The sequence below is a fragment of the Fundulus heteroclitus genome, chromosome 5 (genome assembly GCF_011125445.2).
Source record: "Fundulus heteroclitus isolate FHET01 chromosome 5, MU-UCD_Fhet_4.1, whole genome shotgun sequence".
Classification (NCBI taxonomy): Eukaryota; Metazoa; Chordata; class Actinopteri; order Cyprinodontiformes; family Fundulidae; genus Fundulus; species Fundulus heteroclitus.
The window spans coordinates 4,481,763-4,504,301 of record NC_046365.1 but is presented as its reverse complement, the minus strand read 5'-3'; the positions used below and the strand labels follow the sequence as shown (position 1 = coordinate 4,504,301).

General features: G+C 42.0%; 1 protein-coding gene across 1 annotated transcript; it reads left to right on the top strand.

Annotated features, from left to right (window-relative positions):
• Positions 1 to 3,522: 3,522 nt before the first annotated feature.
• Positions 3,523 to 22,476, top strand: LOC105931206 (protocadherin Fat 4; the record flags this gene model as incomplete). Its single annotated transcript, XM_021320153.2, is given in 30 exon segments — positions 3,523 to 3,619; positions 5,250 to 5,321; positions 5,511 to 5,674; positions 5,890 to 5,937; positions 6,018 to 6,107; positions 6,786 to 6,872; positions 7,509 to 7,616; positions 7,713 to 7,826; positions 8,394 to 8,487; positions 8,608 to 8,726; positions 8,913 to 9,086; positions 9,210 to 9,338; positions 9,456 to 9,611; positions 9,759 to 9,939; positions 10,404 to 10,537; positions 11,190 to 12,137; positions 12,911 to 13,036; positions 15,034 to 15,285; positions 15,429 to 15,527; positions 15,790 to 15,962; positions 17,298 to 17,449; positions 17,645 to 17,952; positions 18,045 to 18,155; positions 20,061 to 20,252; positions 20,516 to 20,613; positions 20,697 to 20,852; positions 21,570 to 21,755; positions 21,842 to 21,916; positions 21,998 to 22,037; positions 22,120 to 22,476. Coding segments are annotated over 30 exon segments (4,830 nt in total). The 5' UTR covers positions 3,523 to 3,537.
• Between the last annotated feature and the right edge of the window lie 63 nt (positions 22,477 to 22,539).

The window sequence follows — 22,539 nt, the reverse complement described above, 5'->3', positions numbered from 1 at the left end:
ATTGGAAATGATGCTTTCAAGGGTAACAGAAAAGTGATCAGATAAGGCAACACCAGTTACACTGACCTTGGAAATGTTAGGAGTCTAAAATTTGTCCCTGTTTGTGTGTTGTCTGTTTAAAATGTTGAGTTGAACCAAAATTTCTAAATGTGTCTCATAGTTCCTTTGCGTCTCTGTCTTCAGAGTTGTCAACATGAATGTGTAAATCTCCCACAATAGTCAAACAGTCGTAATCAACACACATTGGGATAGGAGGTAATAAAAACCATTTTAAAAACTGATTTGGACTTAGGAGGCCTGTAAACATTCGAGAACATAGTTCATAACGGGTTCTTAACCTGGACAGCCAAATATTCAAAACAGTCGAGTTTTCCTATAAACACCTTTAGACACTTAAGGGAATCACTAAACAATGTTGCCACTCCTCCACCTTTCCTTTACTGTCTGCTCTCACACAAAAGATTATTGTTTGGAGGCATGGACTCTATCAGAAGAGGTGCCTCATTAAATTCATGTAACCATGTTTCTGTTAAAAAACGTAACATCAAGATTATGGTCAGTAGTGAAGTCATTGATTAAAAAGGATTTTCCTTACAGAGATCTAGTCTTTAATAAAGCCAGTTTATATGACTTAGTGGTTGATATTATCTTTTTGGCAGGTTGTATCTGACAATATATGACTTTTAGGTATGATTGTTTATTACCGTTTGTTATCCTGTAAGCCTTGTTCTGTCATGTATCATCATAGAGATTTTATAGCTAAGTACCATCCTGGGCCTAAGATTTTCCTGGAAGTTATTATTTCTGATAGAGTTACCACTGAGTCCCAGTGTGTATCACAGTGAAGTGATTTGAAGGTCCTCAGCACAGACACGTTCATCGTCCTTGATATGTGGGGGAGAAACATTAGGAGGCTGGAGGCTCTGTGGCTTTTAGATGTTTGTTTAGTAGCAACACCTGAGCTATGGGGTGTTGTGTGGAGAAGATGTAAGATTTAGTTGCATCCAGGGGTGTAGCTATGGGTGGGCCTGGCTGGGCCTAGGCCTACCCACTTTGTGTTAGGACCCAGCCAATCAAGTGGCTTTGCTTTGAATTTTTTTTTTTTTTTTTTTTTTTTTAGGGCTGTCATCTTCGCTGTGAAAGGTGTCGACAAAGGTTATGAACTGTAACAATCTAAAACTCAGCAGCAGGATCATGTGTAAAGACACAGTGTGACAACCGCCGCATGCTTAGGTTCCACAGCACTTGAAGCATGCGGCCCACCCTGTTTTCCCCTTTTTAAATATTAACTGAAATATTATGTTTGATAAAAGAAAAGAAAATATATACTCAAATATATCCATTTGTACCTAAACTCTGGCAGCTTATTGAGTATTTTGGGCAGAAAGTGAAGAATCAAAGAGAATTGGGTCTGAAATTTTACAGACAGGAGGAAAAATCCACCAAACTCCAGAAAAACGGACCTGAGAAGTTTTAATTATCAGTTTATCTTCTCATTATCTTCATACGTTGTGTTATAATTGATAGGTCATGGTCAGGTGATAAAAGAAGTAACAAAAAAAGGGGGAAAAACAACTTTTGAGTGAATGAATGAGCTGAAAAACATATCTCCAGTATATAAAAACAAAACATTTAGCATATACATATCTATAATAAAACAAAACAATACCTTTCCATAAGGTCACAATAAAACTGTCATCTTGAAAAAAATAATGAAAATCATAATAACAAATATAGGGGTAGTTTGAAACTATTTGTGAAGAAATGTATAGTCTACAAACAATCTTGAAGTTTGTGATGAAACAAACTTTAAGTCTTATTTTTGTTTAAAGTTTACATGAAATTTTATCTAACATGTTTGTCTTAAGAATGCATTCTGACCAAGACTGAAGGGAAATCAAACTTAAATTTAAATTACTTTACGAACATATCCTCTTTCTGACCTGGGGAGAGGATCTCATATGTGACACATTGAGTGAGAAATGGTGCAGAATGTTCTGTTATGTGCAGATGAAGCTACACGGCCATAATATGAACATGGAACTATTTGGAGGCAGGTCTAAGTCTCCAGTCTTTGAGGAACCTAACAACGCTTATGCATCTGACTAGAAGAAATTGTTGTTTTTTTGTTTGTTTTTGTATAAATTTTTCCAGTTTTGGATGTTTTCTTTGAACTAAAAGGGATTTTAATATTTTAACCAATTTCCTTTTTCTGAACAAATGAAGAACATGGCAACATGCAGAATACAACCAGTATTAACCAGAAATAGCTGCGGGTTCTTTTGCATTACTGTTGGGCTCTGGGTCACCTCCCAGGCCTGCTTCTGTCTTGTCTTATAATTATTTAAGGGACAAATGTCCAGTTTTAGAAATATTATCACTGTTGGTCAGTATTTTATCTTTTCACCATTGACTGTCTTTACTGGGCCATGGTATAAATGTAATGAAGTGGATTTTGTTTCAGTTTCTGACTCATACCTTTGTATAATGAGATCACTTCATCCTTTGGAACCTTTCTGTAAGCACTGACTTCACAACCCGAATGAGATAATGTTGAGAAAATCCTTCATGGACAGCTGAAACTTATTGGTCAGTCAGATTCTCTATAACTGATGGAAGACTTCAGATGACTGAAAGTTTCAAAGAAACCAAGAGATGCTCCAGCTAGTTATCCAACCAGGCTATTGCCGTTTTTGTTTTTACATTTTTCCCTCATTACATTATTAGTTTTTTACTTGAATTGTACAGTATATTTGTACCATTAAAGGTGGAAATTAGTCTGAAATGATTAAGCATTGTCTCATTTTAAGCATTAGCAAATCCTGGCATTTTAACAGTGGAGGGTAGACTTTTAATAACCACTGAACAGAAATCCACACCCCCATTCTGCTCTAGTGAGGTCTTCACAGGAAATCTACACGAGTCTGATTTGTGTAGGTTTGATTATTTCTGTGCAGAAAGGTTTACAAGGTAAGCAGCTTTACTGTAAACAAAAGTTTGCTCTTAATTCGTCGTTTTAAACTATTAGATGTTTGACAAATGTGGGTTTAGGGTCAATCTTAACAAAAGTGAACTAAACTGAGTCTTCACTATAGATGTTCTAGGCTATTTGTCGTGGGTCTTGGTTGTTAACCATCAAGTTTATGAAGATCATAATGCTCACATTGGGAATGCTGAAATAGTTTGAGTTTATATCAGACGTGAAAAACTCTCAGAAGAAAGCACAGATTAAAACAAGATGAATGTAGGAACGAGCCTATCGTATCTCTGGAACATAAAACATGCATAGCAGCTACGAGCTGTTTTCAGTCAGACCACAGATCATAAACTCTGTTTAGGGGAAACGAAACTCTGCGCTTCTTGACCTTTGATGCTATCCAACATCACTGTAACATTTTACAGCCAGTAATAAAAGATGACTACATGGAAGGAGGGTGGGGGGGGGGGGGGGGGGAGTGCACATCAGCCAAAGCACCTGAGATTCAGCTGAGCGGCTCAGTGTCAGTTGTCGGTGGCGGAAAACACAACCGCACCAACATGGATGGCCTCGCTTTGAGACGGATATGCGTCGCTCTCGTTGTTTCTGTGTGGGTAGATGTCGTTGCTGGAAGTGCAATAGGTGAGTACAGATGGAACGTGTACGGAACCAGATAAACAATGTGTCTACAGTCGTGTTCTGTAAACAGGAAAGCAGAGGGCCACAGTGACACTGAGACAGTCTGGTAAAAAATAGTTGGCCCCCATTATCTAAACGTTTTGTAAGGGCCTAATGTTAACTTCCAGGTCAAAGTCTCCACTGTCAGAGAGCTCGCTGAAGTGTTTGTTAAATTTTCTTGTCCAGAATGGGAGGAAAAGTCTTTCGTTTGCACGCCTCAGCTCTGTGGAAGTCGCTCCTTATCTGTTAGGTACAGGGTCCAAAATACACGCCCGCCACTTGTTCTGCTGATTCTGTGTCTTCCGTATTATCCCAAAAAGTTTACTATATCATTTTCATCTGGTTTAGCCCCCTCTTCATCTTACCATGTCGTTGTGTAATCCAAACCTTAGAGGCCCACATCAGGTTCCTAACAAGGAATAGCTGACAAATAGTCAAATTATAAGATAGGAAATCTGTACTTCTTCTGATCCTAAAACATTGTGAAATATTTCAAAATAAAAAAAAACAGTACTACGTCAAGTCTCAAATGATGTTATGCTGTTTCAAATGCCTTTGGTTTGCTTAACCATGATATTGTGGATTTAAAGAGATGTGAGGAAACTAAGTAAAGCCTCTCTTTGTTCTGGGATTTAACAATAAAAGGATAAGTTTGGTAATCCTAACTCCCCTAAACCACTAAAACGGTCTGATTCACCATCAGACAGTGGTTGTTTTTACAGTGCAGGTAAGCTTCTGGTTGTAACTCTGTATCCCATGTCAGCTGAGTGTTACTAAGGCTGAGTGGTGAGGAGGAAATATGTTCAGGACTGTAATCTACATACAGGAAATCCCAGTGGAATCTGTTTAAACAAACATGGGAATTAGCAAAGCTGAGATCTTTTCTACGTTCGCACTCCTTGTCCACACACAGAGTATTTTAGTTAAAAAACAAAAAGATTTCTTAAAGCTATGTTTGCAGTATAGACGGAACAACCAGAGATTGTCTTAAAAAACGATTCCACTGAACCAAATTTCATATGGCCTCACTAAATAATGGCAGAGTGATTTTTATGGGTTATTTCACCTCTGTCTCCCATTTTTCCTGACTCTCTTTCCACTTCAGATTTAAGTGATTGGCTGATGGGAAAATAAATAAATGGTGTCAAAGGAAACCGCAGCAACAATTGTTTTTGGAGAATATTTCATATAAGATTTTTTTAACAGTGATTGGGATCTTCTTTTTTACAATTTAAATTTTATTAATATTGACAATTTGAGGTGCAAATCTGACTATGCCAGGGTTTTGGCAGGAAGTCTTTCAGAAATGCCTCTGGTTTGACTTTTACAGTCGGCATTACACTGGCATATGTTGAAACACAGAAATGCTTTACTAGACTAGAAATGCTGTTCTACATTCTGAACTTTGATGAAAACACTGGAATGATGCCTGTGCAGCTTCTCAGTTATCGGGGTCATCACAACAGCGAACAGGCTTAAATCAGAGTCAACCAGACTTTCAGAAAAACTGTGCAAAAGTCTGTTTGCATCTGATTCAAGCCTGTTTTCCACCTGAATGATCTTAATCTTCATTTAGGTTTTTCTGTTTCTGTAGGTAATACAGTAATAAACTGTAATGCTGTGTCTGAGATGAAAACTCTTGGTCCTGTGGATGAAGGATATTCAGGTAAGACCATTAAAACAATCAATTCAATTTAAGATTACAGTTACATTAATCTGAACTAATTTCATTCATTAGATATACTTTTTTTCATTAGTGAGAAACATTTCTTTTATTGTCACTTATAATACCCAGAATTAATAAATTAATAAGGAAATGATGAAGTTATTCAGTTTATCTGACCATTATCTGCAGGTGATGTGGAGCAGGTGACTGGTATTGAACCTGGTACCATCGTGACGCTGGAGCATGATGTTTTTCCTGACCACCTTCGGTTTCTGGAGTTGAGCTTCACACCAGGGGAGACCACAGCAACTGTCCGCACTAAGGAGCCACTCGATGCGGACCTCCTGGCTACGGTCACTTTCTCATTTAATTGTACCTGAAATGATGGGCTGTTGTTTGCTAAGTGTTTGTGTTTAATGCACTTTTTTTTCTTGATATCTTCACTGACCTTTGCTGAGTAAACAGCTGATCAGCTTCATTTATGCTTCTGCTAAATTCAGCCCATGTTCATGCTTGCCCTGGAACACGTTGCAGCAGAACTGAAGCCCACTGTGCGTTTGTGTTGCAGAGTGACAGAACCTTGTACTACGCTTTGGTGTGTGGCAATGCTAATAAGGTGGGTCCAATTCCAGGACTATGCAACAAACGTTATTGAATAACAACCAAACACGTCACATTCTATTTTTATTTTTACAGTACCGAAACGCCCGCAGGCTGAAAGTCAATGATATCAACGATAATAGCCCAAAGTTTGATAAGAAGTTCTATAGCACAAGTGTTTCAGAGGTAAGTCACTGTGGAAGGCAACTGTGAACCATTGGTAGTTCTGCAACATGAGAGTCAAATGATTGGCAGAGATAACTTTCTCAGTAATAAATTGCTGCCATAATAAAGCTCTGAGAAATCTGCCATTTCCTTCTTTTGGAGGGAGGGGGGTATTGCTGATTTTTTACTAGTCCAAGTGTGGATTAAAGACTTACACCTTGTTAGCGCATGGTGCCTTAAAGGAACTAATCCATCAGTATTGTGCTGGAGGTTTCTTTCTATTTAAAGGAATCATTCCTAGTCCACTGTTCCCACTTGCATTGTCAGTATGAGGAATTGCTGCACAGTCTTTTAAACCTGTCCATGTGATTGGAGTGATATGACTAAATCTTTCTGTGGATAACATGGATCTGCTTGTCAAGTTTACTGCAAAGCGGACAGAAAATAAACACCCTGAGAGGAAATTACAGCTACGCACTATAAACTCAACTGAAAACAGCTAAGAAAATAAACCCTTTGGATCATGAAAGAGTTTGGAGGTTTGACCTCATTCTTGTCCATTTTTGCCCTCAACTAACATAGCTATTTAAAGACTTTTTGGAGTTGTCCTCTCAAATGTCCTTGTTAAGCTAAACTGGTTTATTTTTGGTTGTCTCTTGGCGTGCAGTGATGACAGGATTCTGTTGTCTGGTTTTTCAGATCCAGAGTGTGAACACTGAGGTTCTTCGAGTGAGAGCTGTGGATGCAGACAGCAGTCCTGAGTTCAGCCTTCTGACATATTCCTATGTAAGAACTTCTTCTTCTTTTATTTCAGTTATACGAGACAAAAGCTGAGTTCACGGCAAATAATAGGATAGTTTTCATGTTTTCTAAGTGGACTTACTGTCTATAAGCTGTACAGATATGTACAAAGAAAAGTGCTCATTTTTTTTGGAGAACATCTGACGCTGTTAACATGAACACACATGACGATGGAGGTATGCCAAACATCAATAAGATGAGAAAGCATTTTGGCTTTAACTGTCTGCATAGAGGATTCAGGTCTTAGTGGAAAATAAATGGCTCACTTTAAAACAAAAAATAGATTCTCAGAAAATACCTGACATGATTTGTTGAGTGGAATGTTTCCACATTAACCAGTGTATTAAAATAAATTAGAAAAACTTAACTTGTGATGTGACAAATAGAAATGTAATGTAACCCTGATTAGAATCTTTTATATTATTTGCTGGCTTTGTGAGCTGAAAAGCAAGCATTTTATATTGAACGTATTGTATTTATTGTATTTTCTATCCAAAATTCATTTAAATAAGTCACACAAAACAGATTAAAAGTTAGGTTTGCTTAGGGTTAGGGTTTTCTAAAAACGTTCTCTGTAAGAATACTGTATATGTGAATTTGATGGCAACATTCTTGCTTTAGGAACCACAAACAGAAGACTTCTCCTTAACCAACTCCGGAGCGTTTTTGTTAATGAGACGTCTGAACTACAATGTTGTCTCAAAGTACAATTTTGTTGTCACTGCCAGGGTAAGAGAAATAGACAAATTATTGACACATTCTGATTTAATTAGTTCCATCATAAATATGTCTCTTTGTCCATTTCCTCTGGGTTGTTTACTGCAGGACAAAGATGGAAGGAATGACACAACCTCGGTGGAGATCACTGTAGACGACTTTGATAACTTAAATCCCTATTTCAGCCACAGTCTGTACCAGGCTGTGATTCCAGAGAACCAGGTGAGTCTCACTGCAGTGGTCGTATGAGCTTTATCTCAGACTCAACAACATGATCACTTTTGTGTAAAGCATTTTCTATATGACCACAAATTCAAGTTCAACTCTTGGCTGAAATAATGGTTTCGCAGATTGTTTTCAATAAAACACTGTCGTTCACTATAATATAACGCACTCTTTTGAGGACCAAAATGTTCACATTTTGGACAAAGAAGACAGAAGGTTTGAAAGGGGTATGAAGGAAGAAATCTACGTTAAGAGAGAAAAAAACAACCTTAAACAGAGGAGGGGGCCTTAGGTTCCAACTCTCTGTTGTTGTATTTGCATGTTATCTAAGCCATTACAAGGCCTTTGTTTGGGCAGTTGTATAAAGCTTGGTACTCATCATTACTCTAGACCTTTTGAATTGAGAAATCTTCCTGGAGAGGAAGCGAAACGTCTTCAACTACGGAAAACGAGTCCAGTTGCTTTGTTTTTTACTTTTTTTGGATCGCTGTCGTTCATATTTCAGAGACCTAATGTAGAAGTGTTGACCTTAAATGTGACGAACGGACTGTGACTATGTTTCAGAACGGGGCGCTTGGCGAAATCACACCAGAGGCAATAAAGGCCCAAGATGGAGACACTGGAATCAATGTGACTGTAACCTACAGCATCACCTCAGGTACAGCAACACCTGCTATAATGAAACTTATAATGAACTCAGACATGTTTACCATAAAGCACAAATTGAGCACATTAATCGTTCTTCGCATAAATAAAACAAATATGTACGTTTGGTCAGTCTCTCCCGCCAAGTACCGAACAAGCTTTGACATCGACTCAGCCTCCGGAGTTCTGTCTGTGGTGACGTCCTTCGACAGGGAGGAGATGGACAGCAGCTCCATCTCTGTCAACATCAGGGTACTGGCATTTTCATTTACACTGGGAGAACTTGAAGAAAACAGGATTATTACTAATAAAATGCATACGTGTATAGTAGAAACTATTTCACAATAAAAAAATTCAACAAACATGAATTGGATGTGACTTTGACGTATGGATGGAACCAGGCCAGTCTGTACTAAACCTGATTGTGTGTGTCTGCAGGCGGCCCAGACCGATGACTCTCTGAAGACCGCCGACGCCGTTGTGTCCGTCACAGTGGAAGATGTGAACGACAACGCGCCAGAGTTTGACCAGTCTGACTACACTGTGAGCCTTCTGGAAAACTCCCCGGCTGAGACTGTGGTGTTCAAAGCTGCCGTCACCGACTTGGACCAGGTGGGTTTCACTGCCTGCACCGCTGAGACACCAAAACCGCTTTTTGCACATGTCTAATCACCTGAATAATAAAGAAAAGCTTACGATTTCATTATTTTCCCTTTCTTATCAATCATTCCACAGGGAGGATTTGTTGGAACCCTTCAAGTTCTTCCAGAAACATCCTTTTTCTCCATCAGCCCTGATGGGACGGTCCGAGTGATGAACCCTGAGGTTCTGGACCGAGAAGTCACCGAGGCGTTCGTATTTCAGGTATTTCAGAGAATTTTGCATCAATCATAAGCCCTCAGTCAAAGCTCTGCTGAGGACATAATGGTTTTTAAATGCAGCTTTTAGTGACTAAAATAACTTTTTTCTTTCGATATAAAGATTGAAGCAAAGGAGACAAATGAGCCCAAACACAGCGCAACAGCTCAAGTCACTATTAACCTCCTGGATGAGAACGACAACAGCCCAATTTTCAGCAGCAGCAAGTACGAAGGGTCTGTGTTTGGAAATCAGACAGTGGGAATGCTGGTTGTCAAGGTGATGGAGTCAAACAGCCTCGCATACTTGTGCTCCTATATTCATTCAATTCATCAAACATATTTTGAAATATGCGTCAACTGAACATTTGATGGATTACCCGCTACAATGTCTATAAAGTATTTATTTTTTACATTTGACTCTAAGGTTGAGGCAGAAGATGCAGACGCTGGAAAAAACGGGGAGATCCACTATTCCATTGAGTTCGGGAACAGCGACGGCTACTTCTCCCTCAACTCTAGCACTGGAGAGATCAGACTGGCTAAAACCATTCCTCTGGAGGAAAACAGAGTGTTGGAGTTCCCTCTCTACATCACAGCCAGAGACGGTAGGGTCCAATCGGTTTCTGGAGCACGCAGAGACAATCAAGCCAATCAGATCCAACACTCAGAGCAATAATTGTGGATTAATCTAATACTTATCCCACGACGTTTACTAAGTAGATTTGTCCTTCAAACTGAGTCTAACACGTTAATCTGCATGCACTTTGTGTCATAAAACCTTCAGCACGTTTGCCTCATGTACTTAAACCTTGTTATCAAATTTTCATAAACGTTTTCATAAAAGTGTTGCTGCATCATAAGTCATAAATCAGTGGATCAATGATGCATGAAAGGGATTAACTCTGAGTCAGCACTTCACTTCCCAATGACGGGAAAGCTTTCTGCCTCCCTGACCTTACCTTGACATCTATTTGTTCAGAACAAACGTGTCTGAGATGACCGTAACGTAAAAAAAAAAAACTATACTCCCTCTCAGTTGAATTTTGATCCATCTCCATGTCTCATCCAGGAGGAAGCATCTCCCGTTCCACCTCGGCACAGGTGTTTGTCCGTGCTCCTGGGAACTCAAAGCCTCAGTTTGTACAAAAACTCTACCAAGTTGCTGTGCAAGAGGAGCAGGATCCAGGAACTCTGGTTCTGAAGGTAAATCAAATACTGCAGCGCCTTGCAAAAGGATTCATATTTTAAGTGATATAAAACCAACAAAAGTTCAAGTTACATTATTTATATATTAAGCAATATGACGAACCTGTCCAATAAGCCCACCAGAAAACACCTTCATACAGATAAATCGGGTGGCGAACATAGACATCTGGAAATCCATTTTAGCTCTGGCTGTGTATCTGTCAAGATCTTTGCAGCCTCCTGATGGGTTTTCTTCCTGCTCTGGCCTCATTTTACCTCCATATGCTGTATCTTCCCATCAATTCCTACCAGTTTATTATCACTGCTGAGAAAAAGCACCCACAGCATAATGCTGCCACCACCAAGTTTCACCTGGGGAGGGAGTGTTGACAGTGATGAGCCTCCACACAGTGTTTTACATGTAGGCCAAAATTCAGGTGATTTCTGGAGGCCATCGGTGGCTCTGCAGGTGATTTAGGGTTAGGAGATTAATAATACGTTTTCCTTCTACCACTCAGGGTAGAAGCTCGTTACTCAAAATCTCAATAAAATAATTTTTTTGTGGTAAAACCTTTACTAGGTTAGTCAATTCAAATTGTGTTTTGAATCCTCATTCGTTGGCAAATGTCAAATCTGTGTAGCATCACAACTGCAACCTTGTTGCTTTCAGGCCAGCTTCCTTGCAATACCTCCTGATTCTGTGACCTTTGCGGTTACAAAAGAAGCTGACAAGTTCTCCATCTCCCCCGCTGGTGAAGTCAGAACCATAGGGAAGCTCGACCGTGATGAGGCGCCACACAACTACTCAGTGGAAATCTCCATCAGTGATGGTGTCACCGGGGACACTGCAGTGGTGGAGGTTCAAGTCACTGATATCAACGACAACAGCCCTGTTTTCGCCTCCAGTTCTGTCACCAAGCCCGTCCCAGAGGACGCAGAGGTGGGATCCAACATCACCCGGGTTCCAGCCACAGACAAAGACAGCGGCTTTAACAAGGAGATCAGATACTCGCTGAGAGGAGGGGAGGGGCGGTTCTTTATCGACCCCGTGTCCGGGATGGTAAGTTTGGCCGCTGAGCTCGACAGGGAGACCACCGCGGAGTACGAGCTGTTGGTGGTGGCTGAAGATCAAGGCCGTCCTGCCAGGTCGGCCACGGCCACGCTGCTGCTCCAGGTGACCGACGTCAACGACAACGTCCCAAAGTTCTCTGAGCCGCAGTATCAGCTGGAAGTCTCAGAGATTCAGCCAGTGGGTACAAGCCTTCTCACCCTATCAGCTGAAGATCCCGATGAGGGTGTAAATGGGAGAGTCACCTACAGCATTTCCCAGCAAAGCCCTTCGTCTGAGCCCGCAGTGTTTGAGTTGGAGGCCTCCAGCGGGATCCTGAGGCTGGTGCAGCCTCTGAACTACAGCGAGGTCAAAGTGTTCACGCTGAGCGTCCGGGCCTCGGATGGAGGGACGCCCTCGTTGGCTGGAAATGGCTCTGTGGTGGTGAAGGTGAAGGACGTCAACAATAACCCTCCTAAGTTCAGTCAGGAAATCTACAATGTGGCGGTCTTTGAGAACCTGGCCAGTGGTGCATCCATCATGATGCTGGAGGTCACTGACATAGATGAGGTAAGTTTCACAGCATGATGATTAATAGGACTGCTGTGGGGTTATCCCACTATTTAATTGTTATTCTGGAACCACTGTACAAAAAGGCTACCCTTATAGATGGCTAATAAAGTGCTTACTGTGCGTTAAGGGCGAGAAAAAGATAAATCTGACTGGTGTGTGCTTACAAGGTAGTAACTTAGTCTGAAATGTTTGATATAAGCAACTATACATGAAATATGTAGTTGAACAGATTAGTCTCACGATTTGCCAAGAAACCAGTGAGATTTATCCCTTGATTGCCCTTTATTAATGCATAGTGAACGTTTATGAATGGCTTATAAAGTGTTTACAGATTACTTAATGACATACCTATAAACTATTTATTAGCCATCTATAATGGGAGTCTTATCGTGAAGTGGCACTGTTATTCTTTTTTTTAGCAGGTTCTCGGTTTCAGTCATAGATTTATTGTTTCCAGCAGGCAGCAAAGGATAACGCATGGTCAGGTTGAGCAGGGATGCTTCATTTTCTCCAGAAATTACGTATTACGTGTAATGAGTTTGTTTTAATTAGTGACTTACAGGTAATATACTGCTGGGTAGGTTTCAGTTTAAAACATAAAATCAGAGGAGCTGTATGCGGCAACATGTGACATCACTGTCACTGTGAAGAATTGATTTGTTGATCTTGTTTGTAGCTGTTTGTCAGATCACTGCATTTTCCACAAGGAGCTATTACCACATTTACTCTGAGACGTCTTGTTTATTTAACGAGCATTTCTTCCTGCTCAGGGTGGATTCTCCAACGGTCACTTCCTCTACACCAGCGATATTTTTGAAATTAACAAACAAGGGCTTGTCTCGCTAAAGAGAGACACAGCTCTGGACAGAGAGACACAGGACAGCTACATGTTGCAGGTGAGGGCTACCATTCTCTACGACATATTTTCTGTGTATGTGCTGTATATTTTTGTGGATGACAGATTCTACCGTCACAGAAAAAAACAAGGTGCACATTCTTTCACGTTTATCGTTATATATACCATAACTTAAACAAATTAGCTGGTCTTTGACCAGATCCCTTCTCTTGTCCAAAACAGGGAACAGACCCACACTGTCGTTTATCAAACAACTCTGGAGCTAAAGGGGAGATGCTGTGTGTGAAGATTTAGTGCACAGAAAACCACTGAGATTCAGTAGCTTGTAGAACCACCTTTATCAGCAGCGGGCTGAAGTATGCTGACTTTCTCAGCTTCTCACATTGTTGTGGAGGCCTTTGGGCCACCTTTCTTTATATATCATGGCTTCTTTGGTGGTCTGACCTGGTTTGGGCCCAGCTTCAGCAGTCAGGTCTAACTGGTATACAGAGGAGTTCGTAGTGAATCCGAGGCGCCCCGGTCCTGTGGCAGAAAAACAAGCCCAAATCATGACACCCCCCCACCCCACCGTGTTTGACAGATGATCATGCATGTGAGGTGCTGATGTGCTGTTTGGTTTTTAACAAACATGGTGCCCAACCAAAAAAAGTTAAAAGCAAAACAACTGGACTTGTTTTCCGTAGTTGAAGACGTTTCGCTTCCTCTCCAGGAAGCTTTCTCAATTCAAAAAGTCTGGAGTACCAAGCTTTATACTACTGCCCAAACAAAGGCCTTGTAATGACTTGGATAACATGCAAATTCAACCTAATGTATGAAATGAAATGTTGTCTAAGCCATTACAAGGCCTTTGTTTGTCATTGGGTGCCCGACATTAAGGGGAAACGTCTCAACGACAGTCCCATCTGCCCAAAGGAAATGGTCCATGAGGTCTGGATCATTTTGAGTTTAGAGAGGACGCTTTCTCCTGTCAAGCCATGGTTGTTCATTCTTCTTCTAATTGTCCTGCTGCTCTTTTTGAAATGCTATCTGAGGCCTGTAGAGTCTAAGATGGAGCTCCTGATTTACTGGGATTTCGTCCAGCACTGTATGGTTTGACTTTACTGTTTTTCCATCTTCTTGTTTATTCTGTTGGCTTAAATATTTGTTCTCACTGTACAATGACCGGCTTCAAGTAACTAGCAACAATTGTTTCTCTAAGGTCATGGTCAGTACCTTCTTTTCTTGGCGTTGAGTTAGAACATCTGTATGTTCCAGAGGAGAAAACTGTCCAAACTCCTGCTTGCCCTGAGATTGTCACACTGATGATAGGTTACTCCAACATATTTGAAAAATAGCAGCTGGTAGAAAGTTTCCCTCTTAAATCCAACAGGCAGAGGAAAGATTAACTCCTGGCAGATTAGGAATTAAAATGCTTTACATTCAAACAAGAACTTTGTCTCTGGTAGGAATTGATACAGGGCTAACCTGTACATAGGAAGGTACTTAGTAGAATTTAACGTTGGTTTATGGTTTAGTGATTGGTGATAAAAAACACACCATTCTTATAATGCCTTAATATATAAACCCCTTGAACTGAAAGAGAATGCGCTTTTTCTGCCATAATTATTCAGTATCAACAGGTTTATGCGAGTCAATTTTTACAATTGAAAAAGATTCCCGGTCAGAGGAGGTGTGGATGACGTGGCCACTGTGTTGATTGCAGCAACAGTTAATGATCAATGTTGCCTCGCCCGGTTTGGATGAAGCACAGAGAAATGTTCATCGTTGCAGCTGTATATCCATAAAGCTCTTAGCGTAGTCAACTTTTATTGTTATGCTCTGTTTCGAGTGTGACTAGATGAAGAAGAAAATGTACCCAGCGACGGCAATAAACTTCCCACCGGCTGCACCTACTCCGATAACATGAAATGTTCACAGTGTAATAAATGTTATTCTTGTATTTCAACAAACTCTTTTCTTTTTTTTGCCTTTGGAGCAACAACAATTAACAGTTTAACTTTCCAGTAAAGTATGAGCCACGAATCCTTCCTGTTTCAGGTGGTCGCCGTGGATCAGCCGACCGACGGTCTGAGCGCCACGGCTCAGCTCAACGTCGCCGTCCTTGACTACAACGACAACACCCCGCAGTTCCCGGCCATCCCCTACCCCCTGCACTTCCCTGAGGGGGAATATTCAAAGGAGAAACCGGGAGAGATTTTCACCATCCTGCCCACAGACGCAGACATCGGTCTCAATGGAAAGGTCACCGTCTCCCTCATGTCCCCGCACCCCTTCTTCAGCTTCAGAGAGGTGAGCCTCACAGGCTGGGTTCATGTTTAGGAAAGTAAAACCAGAGTCACAGAGAAATCCCTACCAGCACACAGCCAGAGAGTTTTCTTGAGAATGACGTTCGTGTTGCCAGGATTGTGGATATTTATGTCATGTCTTTGCAGGATGGGATGCTGTTGGCTGTAGGTTCTTTGGATCGGGAGAGCACAGAAATGTACGACCTGGTTCTGAAGGCCTCAGACAAAGGCAGCCCACAGAGAGAGGTGAGACACAGCTGCAGCGGACCCTTTTCTTCCCCTTCAAATGTCTGTAGCGTGTGGTTTTATTACTAGATAACAGAATCTGGCCATTGCACATGAGAAAAATCCATTCTTTGTGTTCTGTTAGACCCACAGTGACTAACAGCAGGACTTTAGTTAGAGAATACATTAAAATGAAGTTGCTTAACCCAAAATAAGCAGGAGAGAGAGCTCTTTAGTACCAGTGTTTGCAAACCGCTCTATTAAGTCAAACCATGCGTTCTAGAACATCACCACCATCAGAGTGAGCCTCACAGACGTCAACGACAACAGGCCCGAGTTCAGCTCCAGCATCTACGAAAGAAGCATCTTGCTGAAAGACGCAGAGGAGGGGAAGCTGCTGCTGACGCTGAGCGCCACCGACCGCGACATGGGGAACAACTCGCTCATCACCTACAGGTGCGCTCAAAGCTCAGCGCACCACAGGCTGCCTGTGTCACCTTACAACCACAAACTTTTAATGAATTTTGATGGACTTTTGTGTGACCGGCCAACACAAAGCAGGGTGTTGCTGAGAATAAAAGCATTCAGATCCTTTTATACAAATACAAATCTGAAAGGTGTGACACGCTTTGCATTCATCCCTCTTTCATCTCAGACCGCTTTATAGTTGCTGCTGAGCCCCACCGGTTGCCTTCAGAGATGTCCTCATCAGGAAACAGAATCCACCGGTGTGTCATTTATTGTCAGAATAAATCCAGCTGTCCTGTTTCTGGCCTCTGAGGATAATTAGAGAACTTTAGGTAACAACCACCATCATGAGGACCACGGTACACAGCAGACAGCTCAGGGAAAAAGGTCTGAAGGGGCCCGTGGTAACTCTGGAGGAGCTGCAGAGATCCACAGCTCAGGTGGAAGAACAAATTTTTCCCTTGTTTAAGACAAGAGGAAAGCCTTAAAAAGGCAGATTTAATATTCGCAATAAACCACGTAAGGGACAAAACGTAGCAGATAAATCCTGTTGCCAGATGAGGGTAAATACGTTTTTGTCCCACATCCTAAAAACGTTATGTGTGACATAACATTGCATATCACTCTAAACACCATAACGCCTAGGGAAAAACACAGCAGGTACTGTGTCATGATCTGGGATGTTGTTCTTAAGCAGGGAGAGAAAATCTTGTCCACTGAGAGCAAGATGGATGAAGCTAAACAAAGCTTAACACAGCTAAACGTGTCAGAGCTGGGGGGCAGAGGTTTGTGTACCAGTGGGAAAATTAAGGGAATGGTTTATAATCAAACATTCAAGCGTTAAAAAAGCCCGTACTAAGTTCAGGACTACGTCAATTGAGAATCCGGGCCAAGAATTTAAAGCTGATGTTTCCACCACCCACCCAGCCTGGCTGAGCTTTAGCTATTTTGCAAAGAAGATTGGGGAAAAAACTTCAGTCTCTTGATGCTAAAAACTGTTAGCGCACACGGCAGAAAGTAATGCCTTCCTAAGTACAAAATACATGTCACATTCAGGATTTTTACATTGAAACATTTTTGAAAGCATCACCGCTGCACCATTTTGTGCTGGTCTGTCACATAAAATCTAAATAAGATAGTGAAGTCTGTGGTTTCAGTGTAACAACATTTTTTTAAGGATTGTGAATATTTTTGCAAGGCCCTGTAAACCAAGCACTCAAACACGCACACAATAAACTAATCTCGCACTTATGCCTGTCTCGTATCGAACAAACGGACACATGTTCTAACCAGCAGGCTTTCTCTGTTTATTTGGGCTTAAAGTTTCTCTGAAGGAGATTCGTCATTTTTGGCCTTAAACCACCAAACAGGAGAAGTGACGCTGACCTCCGACCTCGCTGATGTAACCGAAGACATCACGCTGCTACTGATGGCTGTGGCCACAGATCAGGGCAGCCCTCCTCTCAACTCCACAGGTCAGCTTCATCCTCTCCAAAAATACTTGCTTAAATGTTCTTATTATTGTATACATCAGTGCAGGCGGGGCAGAGGTGCTGTGGCTGCAGACCTTCTAAACTCCTCCCGCCCGAGAATGCCGAGTAAAACAGGTGGAAGTGATGTAGAGGAACTGTACAGCAGACTGAATAACTATCTGCCGTTTCACCCTGCAGCTCGTGTGGCGGTGAATATCAGGGTCGTCAGTCTGGAAGACGGCGTGGGCTTTCAGAGGGCCTCTTACAACTTCAGTCTGCCAGAGAACCAGCCGAAGGGGGAAACCGTGGGGCGGGTCCACGCCTCCTCGGGAAGCGACCTGTACGAGATCTCCTACGGACTCATAACGCAAACTGACGTGTTCTCCATCACCAGCGATGGGGACATCTTGACCACAGAAGAGCTGGACAAGGAGGAGCAGGAGTGGTACATCCTGGAAGTGGAGGCCGTGGACACCCGGACCCCCCCGACATCCGCAGTGGCGCTGGTATCGATCTTCATTTCTCACGGTTATGATTATAAACCTTCATTGTTGTTGTTGCTTTCACGCAAACCAAACCGCCATTTTGCCTCTCTCAGGTCAGAATTCAGGTGAAGGATGTGAATGAGTCCCCGGTGTTCTCCTCAGAGGATTATGAAGCCTTGGTGTTCAGCATCGCCCCGTACAAAACCCCAGTCGTCCAAGTCAAGGTAAACACGTCCAGGATCCGCCCGTCTCCACTGGTCGGAAAGTGTCCTACTGAATCTGAATGGTTATCTCAGCAGTGACCTGTGATTGTAGCAACAGTTACTGCGGTGGTCATAAACACAAGGTTGTGTACTATGACCTTTAACCCTCCCATCAGTCTATTAATGCTACGTGGTTAATGTGTCATCAAGCTGCAGTGACTCATGTCACACTGTCAGGAATCTGAAGGAAGCTCATCGTTTGTGTCACACCCTTTGTCATGTGAACACCTGCTAATCCACAAACAGCCCAGGAATTAAAAAAGGGCCGCACATGTATTGTACAAATTACTAGCTACAAAACCCCTGCTTTGTTTTTGGCTCCTACCTAACCTCTACATGGACGGTGAATTTGACGTCATATTGAACGTTCATCATATAGTTTTGGTCTAGTTAGAAGAACCGACACACATCCCCACAAATCAGTTTTCAGGCCCAGTCCAAAAATGTTCTTTATGATTTAAACGGGTTAAAAGAACCCCATCAGATTCAGTTATACTGTTCTGCATTGTGGTCCATGTTGTTTCTCTTATTTTGAAGTAATCCTAATCATTTGCTCTTCTCTATTCCTTCTCTATTAAAGCCTTTTGCCCCATTTACACTACCCTTTTTTAACCGTGCCGAGGCCAGTCCGAGCTCAGTAACCGAGATAACCATTGAGTGTAAATGGAACGCAAACTGAATTGAACCGAGCCAGACACAACCGGACCGCGCTAAATGCAGCCCAGTTCCATGGGTTGGCTCAGCTCAGTTTTTCCCTGGCCCGGTTCTCTAATAACAAAGAGCGCATGAGCAGACCGTGTCATCTCCGTGCGGTCAGCTGACATTTCAGACATTCATAATAATACTAGCTTCCCTACCGTGACACACAATTTCCAGTGATGATTCTGCTTAGCAGTGTGATGAACCTCAGCGTCTGTCATTGTTTCCCACGTCTGTAAATCCTTATTAGAAGTTTGTTTGTCTTATCCACTTCCCAATAGCCGACTCTGTCAAGTAAATTCACCAAAAGTTGCCGTCTTCGCCTGACTCTCCGCAAACAACGAAATATAACAAAACATAACTTCCTGAATGTTACGGGCGGGAAGAGGCGAGAAAACCAAGGAACCGTGCTAGCGTGATGTGTAAGCGGTCGTCAGAACCAAGCTCGGCTTGGTTAACTGATCCAAGCTCGGACCGAGCTCGGCATGGACCGGTTTAACAAGGGTAGTGGAAATGGGGCTTTGGTTTCTGTTAATTATGGGGATTTTCCACTTACATCTAATGAAAACGCCACTTTAAAGGGGCAATAAGTATAAAATTTACCATAAAGTTAAGCAAAATCAATCTCATCTGTGGAAGTAACATTTCCTATAAACAATCGGTCCTCTTCAACAACAATGTCTTAGTCACATTTGTCTCCTTTCAAATCTAGAGGAACTACTTCGGTGCAAGTTGTAGCCCAGGGTTCACTTCCTGATCCCTGAGCCAGTCATATGAGAGTGGCAAGGGTTGCCAAAAAGAGAGCACAGCATCTGATATTTTATGACAAAGTATTTGCACAACCACTTACTTCGGATGAGTCATCTTTACTTGTCATCCTGAATTTAGCTGTGCAAGGTCCTAGTTTCTCTTGACTTGACATCCTGTGCGACACTGCGGGCACAGTTTTGTGTGTTGTTTCGATTGGAAACACTAGGTGTCATTATTGCCCATTTAAGATCAGAATATTACATCAGACCGATTAAAAATGATTTCTAACACAGGAATGTGGTCTTAATGAAAAGTAGGTTAAATACCTGCTTAGAGGTTATTTTCAAAAGCTACTTTTAATCTGACAAACGAGCCTCAGCAGAATACATATTCTCATTTATTGAATATGACCCTCAGGCCGTGGACCATGATGTTGGAGACAATAGCGCTCTGGTCTACAGTCTGTCAGCAGACAGCTCCTCCTTTGACGTGGAGCCATCCTCAGGTCTGGTGTATGTGGTGTCAGCAGCAGATCTGGGTGGACAAACCGTTACACTGGAGGTGAAGGCTACAGATCCCAAAGGACTTCATGCTAAAGCAACAATAAAGGTAAGTGCCTTTAAAGGTTAGTGATGGACAGATGAAAAGAAGGTGACAGTTATGGTGCTGAAGGTGGATGAGTTTAAGTATTCGGGTTTAACCTTTTAAAACATGAAGCAGTGAAAAGAGAAGAGGAGAGGCAGAATTGACTTTTATTGTTATTCCGTTGGTCTGTATTCTGTTTATGTGCATGATCATACTGTCATCAGTGTGACTTATGCCGGGTGTGTTTGATCCAGTGACAGCCTTGCAATCCCTCTGCTCTGTCGCAGGTTATAGTTCAGGACAGCGCGAGCAGCAGCGACGTGACGATCATCTCTCTAAATCAGCCGGCTAACTTTGTGGAGAGGAAGGTTCCAGAGCTTGAAAAGTGTGTTCATGCAGAAGTGCCGTTCACTTTCCGATCTACATCAACCCTTTCTGTTGTCACATTGCAGATTTACTTTCTTTCAGGTCTTTAGGCAAAGTTCTGGGCTGGGTGGTGAACATAATCCAGGTGTGGAGCTCTGATGGAGAAGAAACCCGAATGCTGAGGGCATCTCCAAGGACCTTGGTCAGCTTTGTTGCTATTGACGGCGGGGAAGCCATTTCTGCTGAGGAAGTCACAAAGTAGGAGATTAATCTTTGAGTCATAAATGGGGTTTTGAAATTGCTATGGAAAAATATCATTAGTTGTTATATTAATCAGGCATTTTTATGGAAAATAATAAGAGGTACCTTCTGGTCCCTAAACTGTATCTTGGAAGAAGGTGGGGGTTGCCCCTCAGAGGGAAGAACATGCACAGCTTCACAGGGTGTTTGTTTTAAGGTCTGAAAGCTGTTTTATGGTTCTTGAGGTCATCTGGGTTGACCCGTGATAGGACATCTGGGTGCTAAATCAGCCTTACTTGTTTTGGAAGTAGAAATAACTTGGAGCCACAGTGTCTGCCCCCATAACCCCCAAACTAATCGGGAGGGGTTGGTCAGTCTGTTAAAAGATGGGTTTGCCAAAATGAGAGCAGACAAAGAGCTTGCAATGGCTTGGAGAAGGACGTCGGTAACATACTGAATCTAAGCTTTTAAGTTTTTCTTTGTCTCTTTGGAATTCCGATGAAATTATTTAAAGGGGTTTAAATGCATATTTAAAATTTTTGCCTCTGATAATTGTTTCTTCTTTACTATCAAATCTTAAACCGGGGTAAGACGGGCCTTCAGAAATAAGCAGGAGCAGGCCCATAATAATTTCAACAAAATACTATCAATCTGATCTGAGACTGTGATGTCATACTCTGACTTGTCAAACCGGAGATGTTTCTGCTATATGACGATATTCATTTGATTTTCCAGGAGACTGCAGAGTGAGTCTGCTGATGTGAAGGCGGAGCTGGCCCTGCTGTTTGGGGACGGCCTACATTTTGATGTAGAGACCGGGTCTCCAAGCTCCACCTCCAACCAGGCTTTGGTCATTGCTCTGGGGGTTTTGTTTGCCCTGAGCTTCATTGGATTGATTGTTGCCATGGTGTTTGTTGTCAGGTGAGATGGGTGAGCCTGGGACTGTTGTGGGTTTTCTTTCTTGATCAATGACTTAAAACTAGTAAAATGGGGGAAAAAATTTTCAGGTTCAAGAAGTGTGGGAAGCAAAGAGATCCTGACCAAGAGAGCCTTCACATCAGCCGCCAAACTGAAGGTTACACGTAAGTCTTCCTCAGTCTGCAGCACATTTCAACACGAGAAGCGTTCAATTGTTTTAAACAAGACATTATGTCACATTTCAGGAACTACAATTACCAGAATGACTCTAAAACCCCTCAGCTGGTGAGAAATAAAATACCTACGACCTTCAAAATGTTTAGCCAAAATCTCTGAACTGGTGGCTGATCAGCTGTTTATGTTACAGAGTAACGCAAATCGGGATGAGAGCCGAGCAGAGGACAGAGACAAGGCTCAGTGGGACAGACGGGCTGATGAGGAGGAGACATCAAACAAAGCCAGTAACGGCATGGCACTGAGAGGGCACACAAACAGCGAGAGCGATGAAAGTCACACTTCTGCTCTCTGATGCGAACGTCAGAACTCTGCCAAGCTTTAGGCACACCGCCAGAAAAATAATAAAATGTACAAAATATGAAAATAAAATATCCACATTTATTAACTTTAAGCACCTCAGAACCGCATGTCAGGGAGCACTCACTTCTAGTTCAAATGTGATCCCTGTTCTGCATCAGCGACTGCAGATCTGCTTCTCTCTGTTCACCAATAAAAGTCATTTTATTTATACGGATCCACCATCAGTTTCATTTTTGAACATGAACATAAC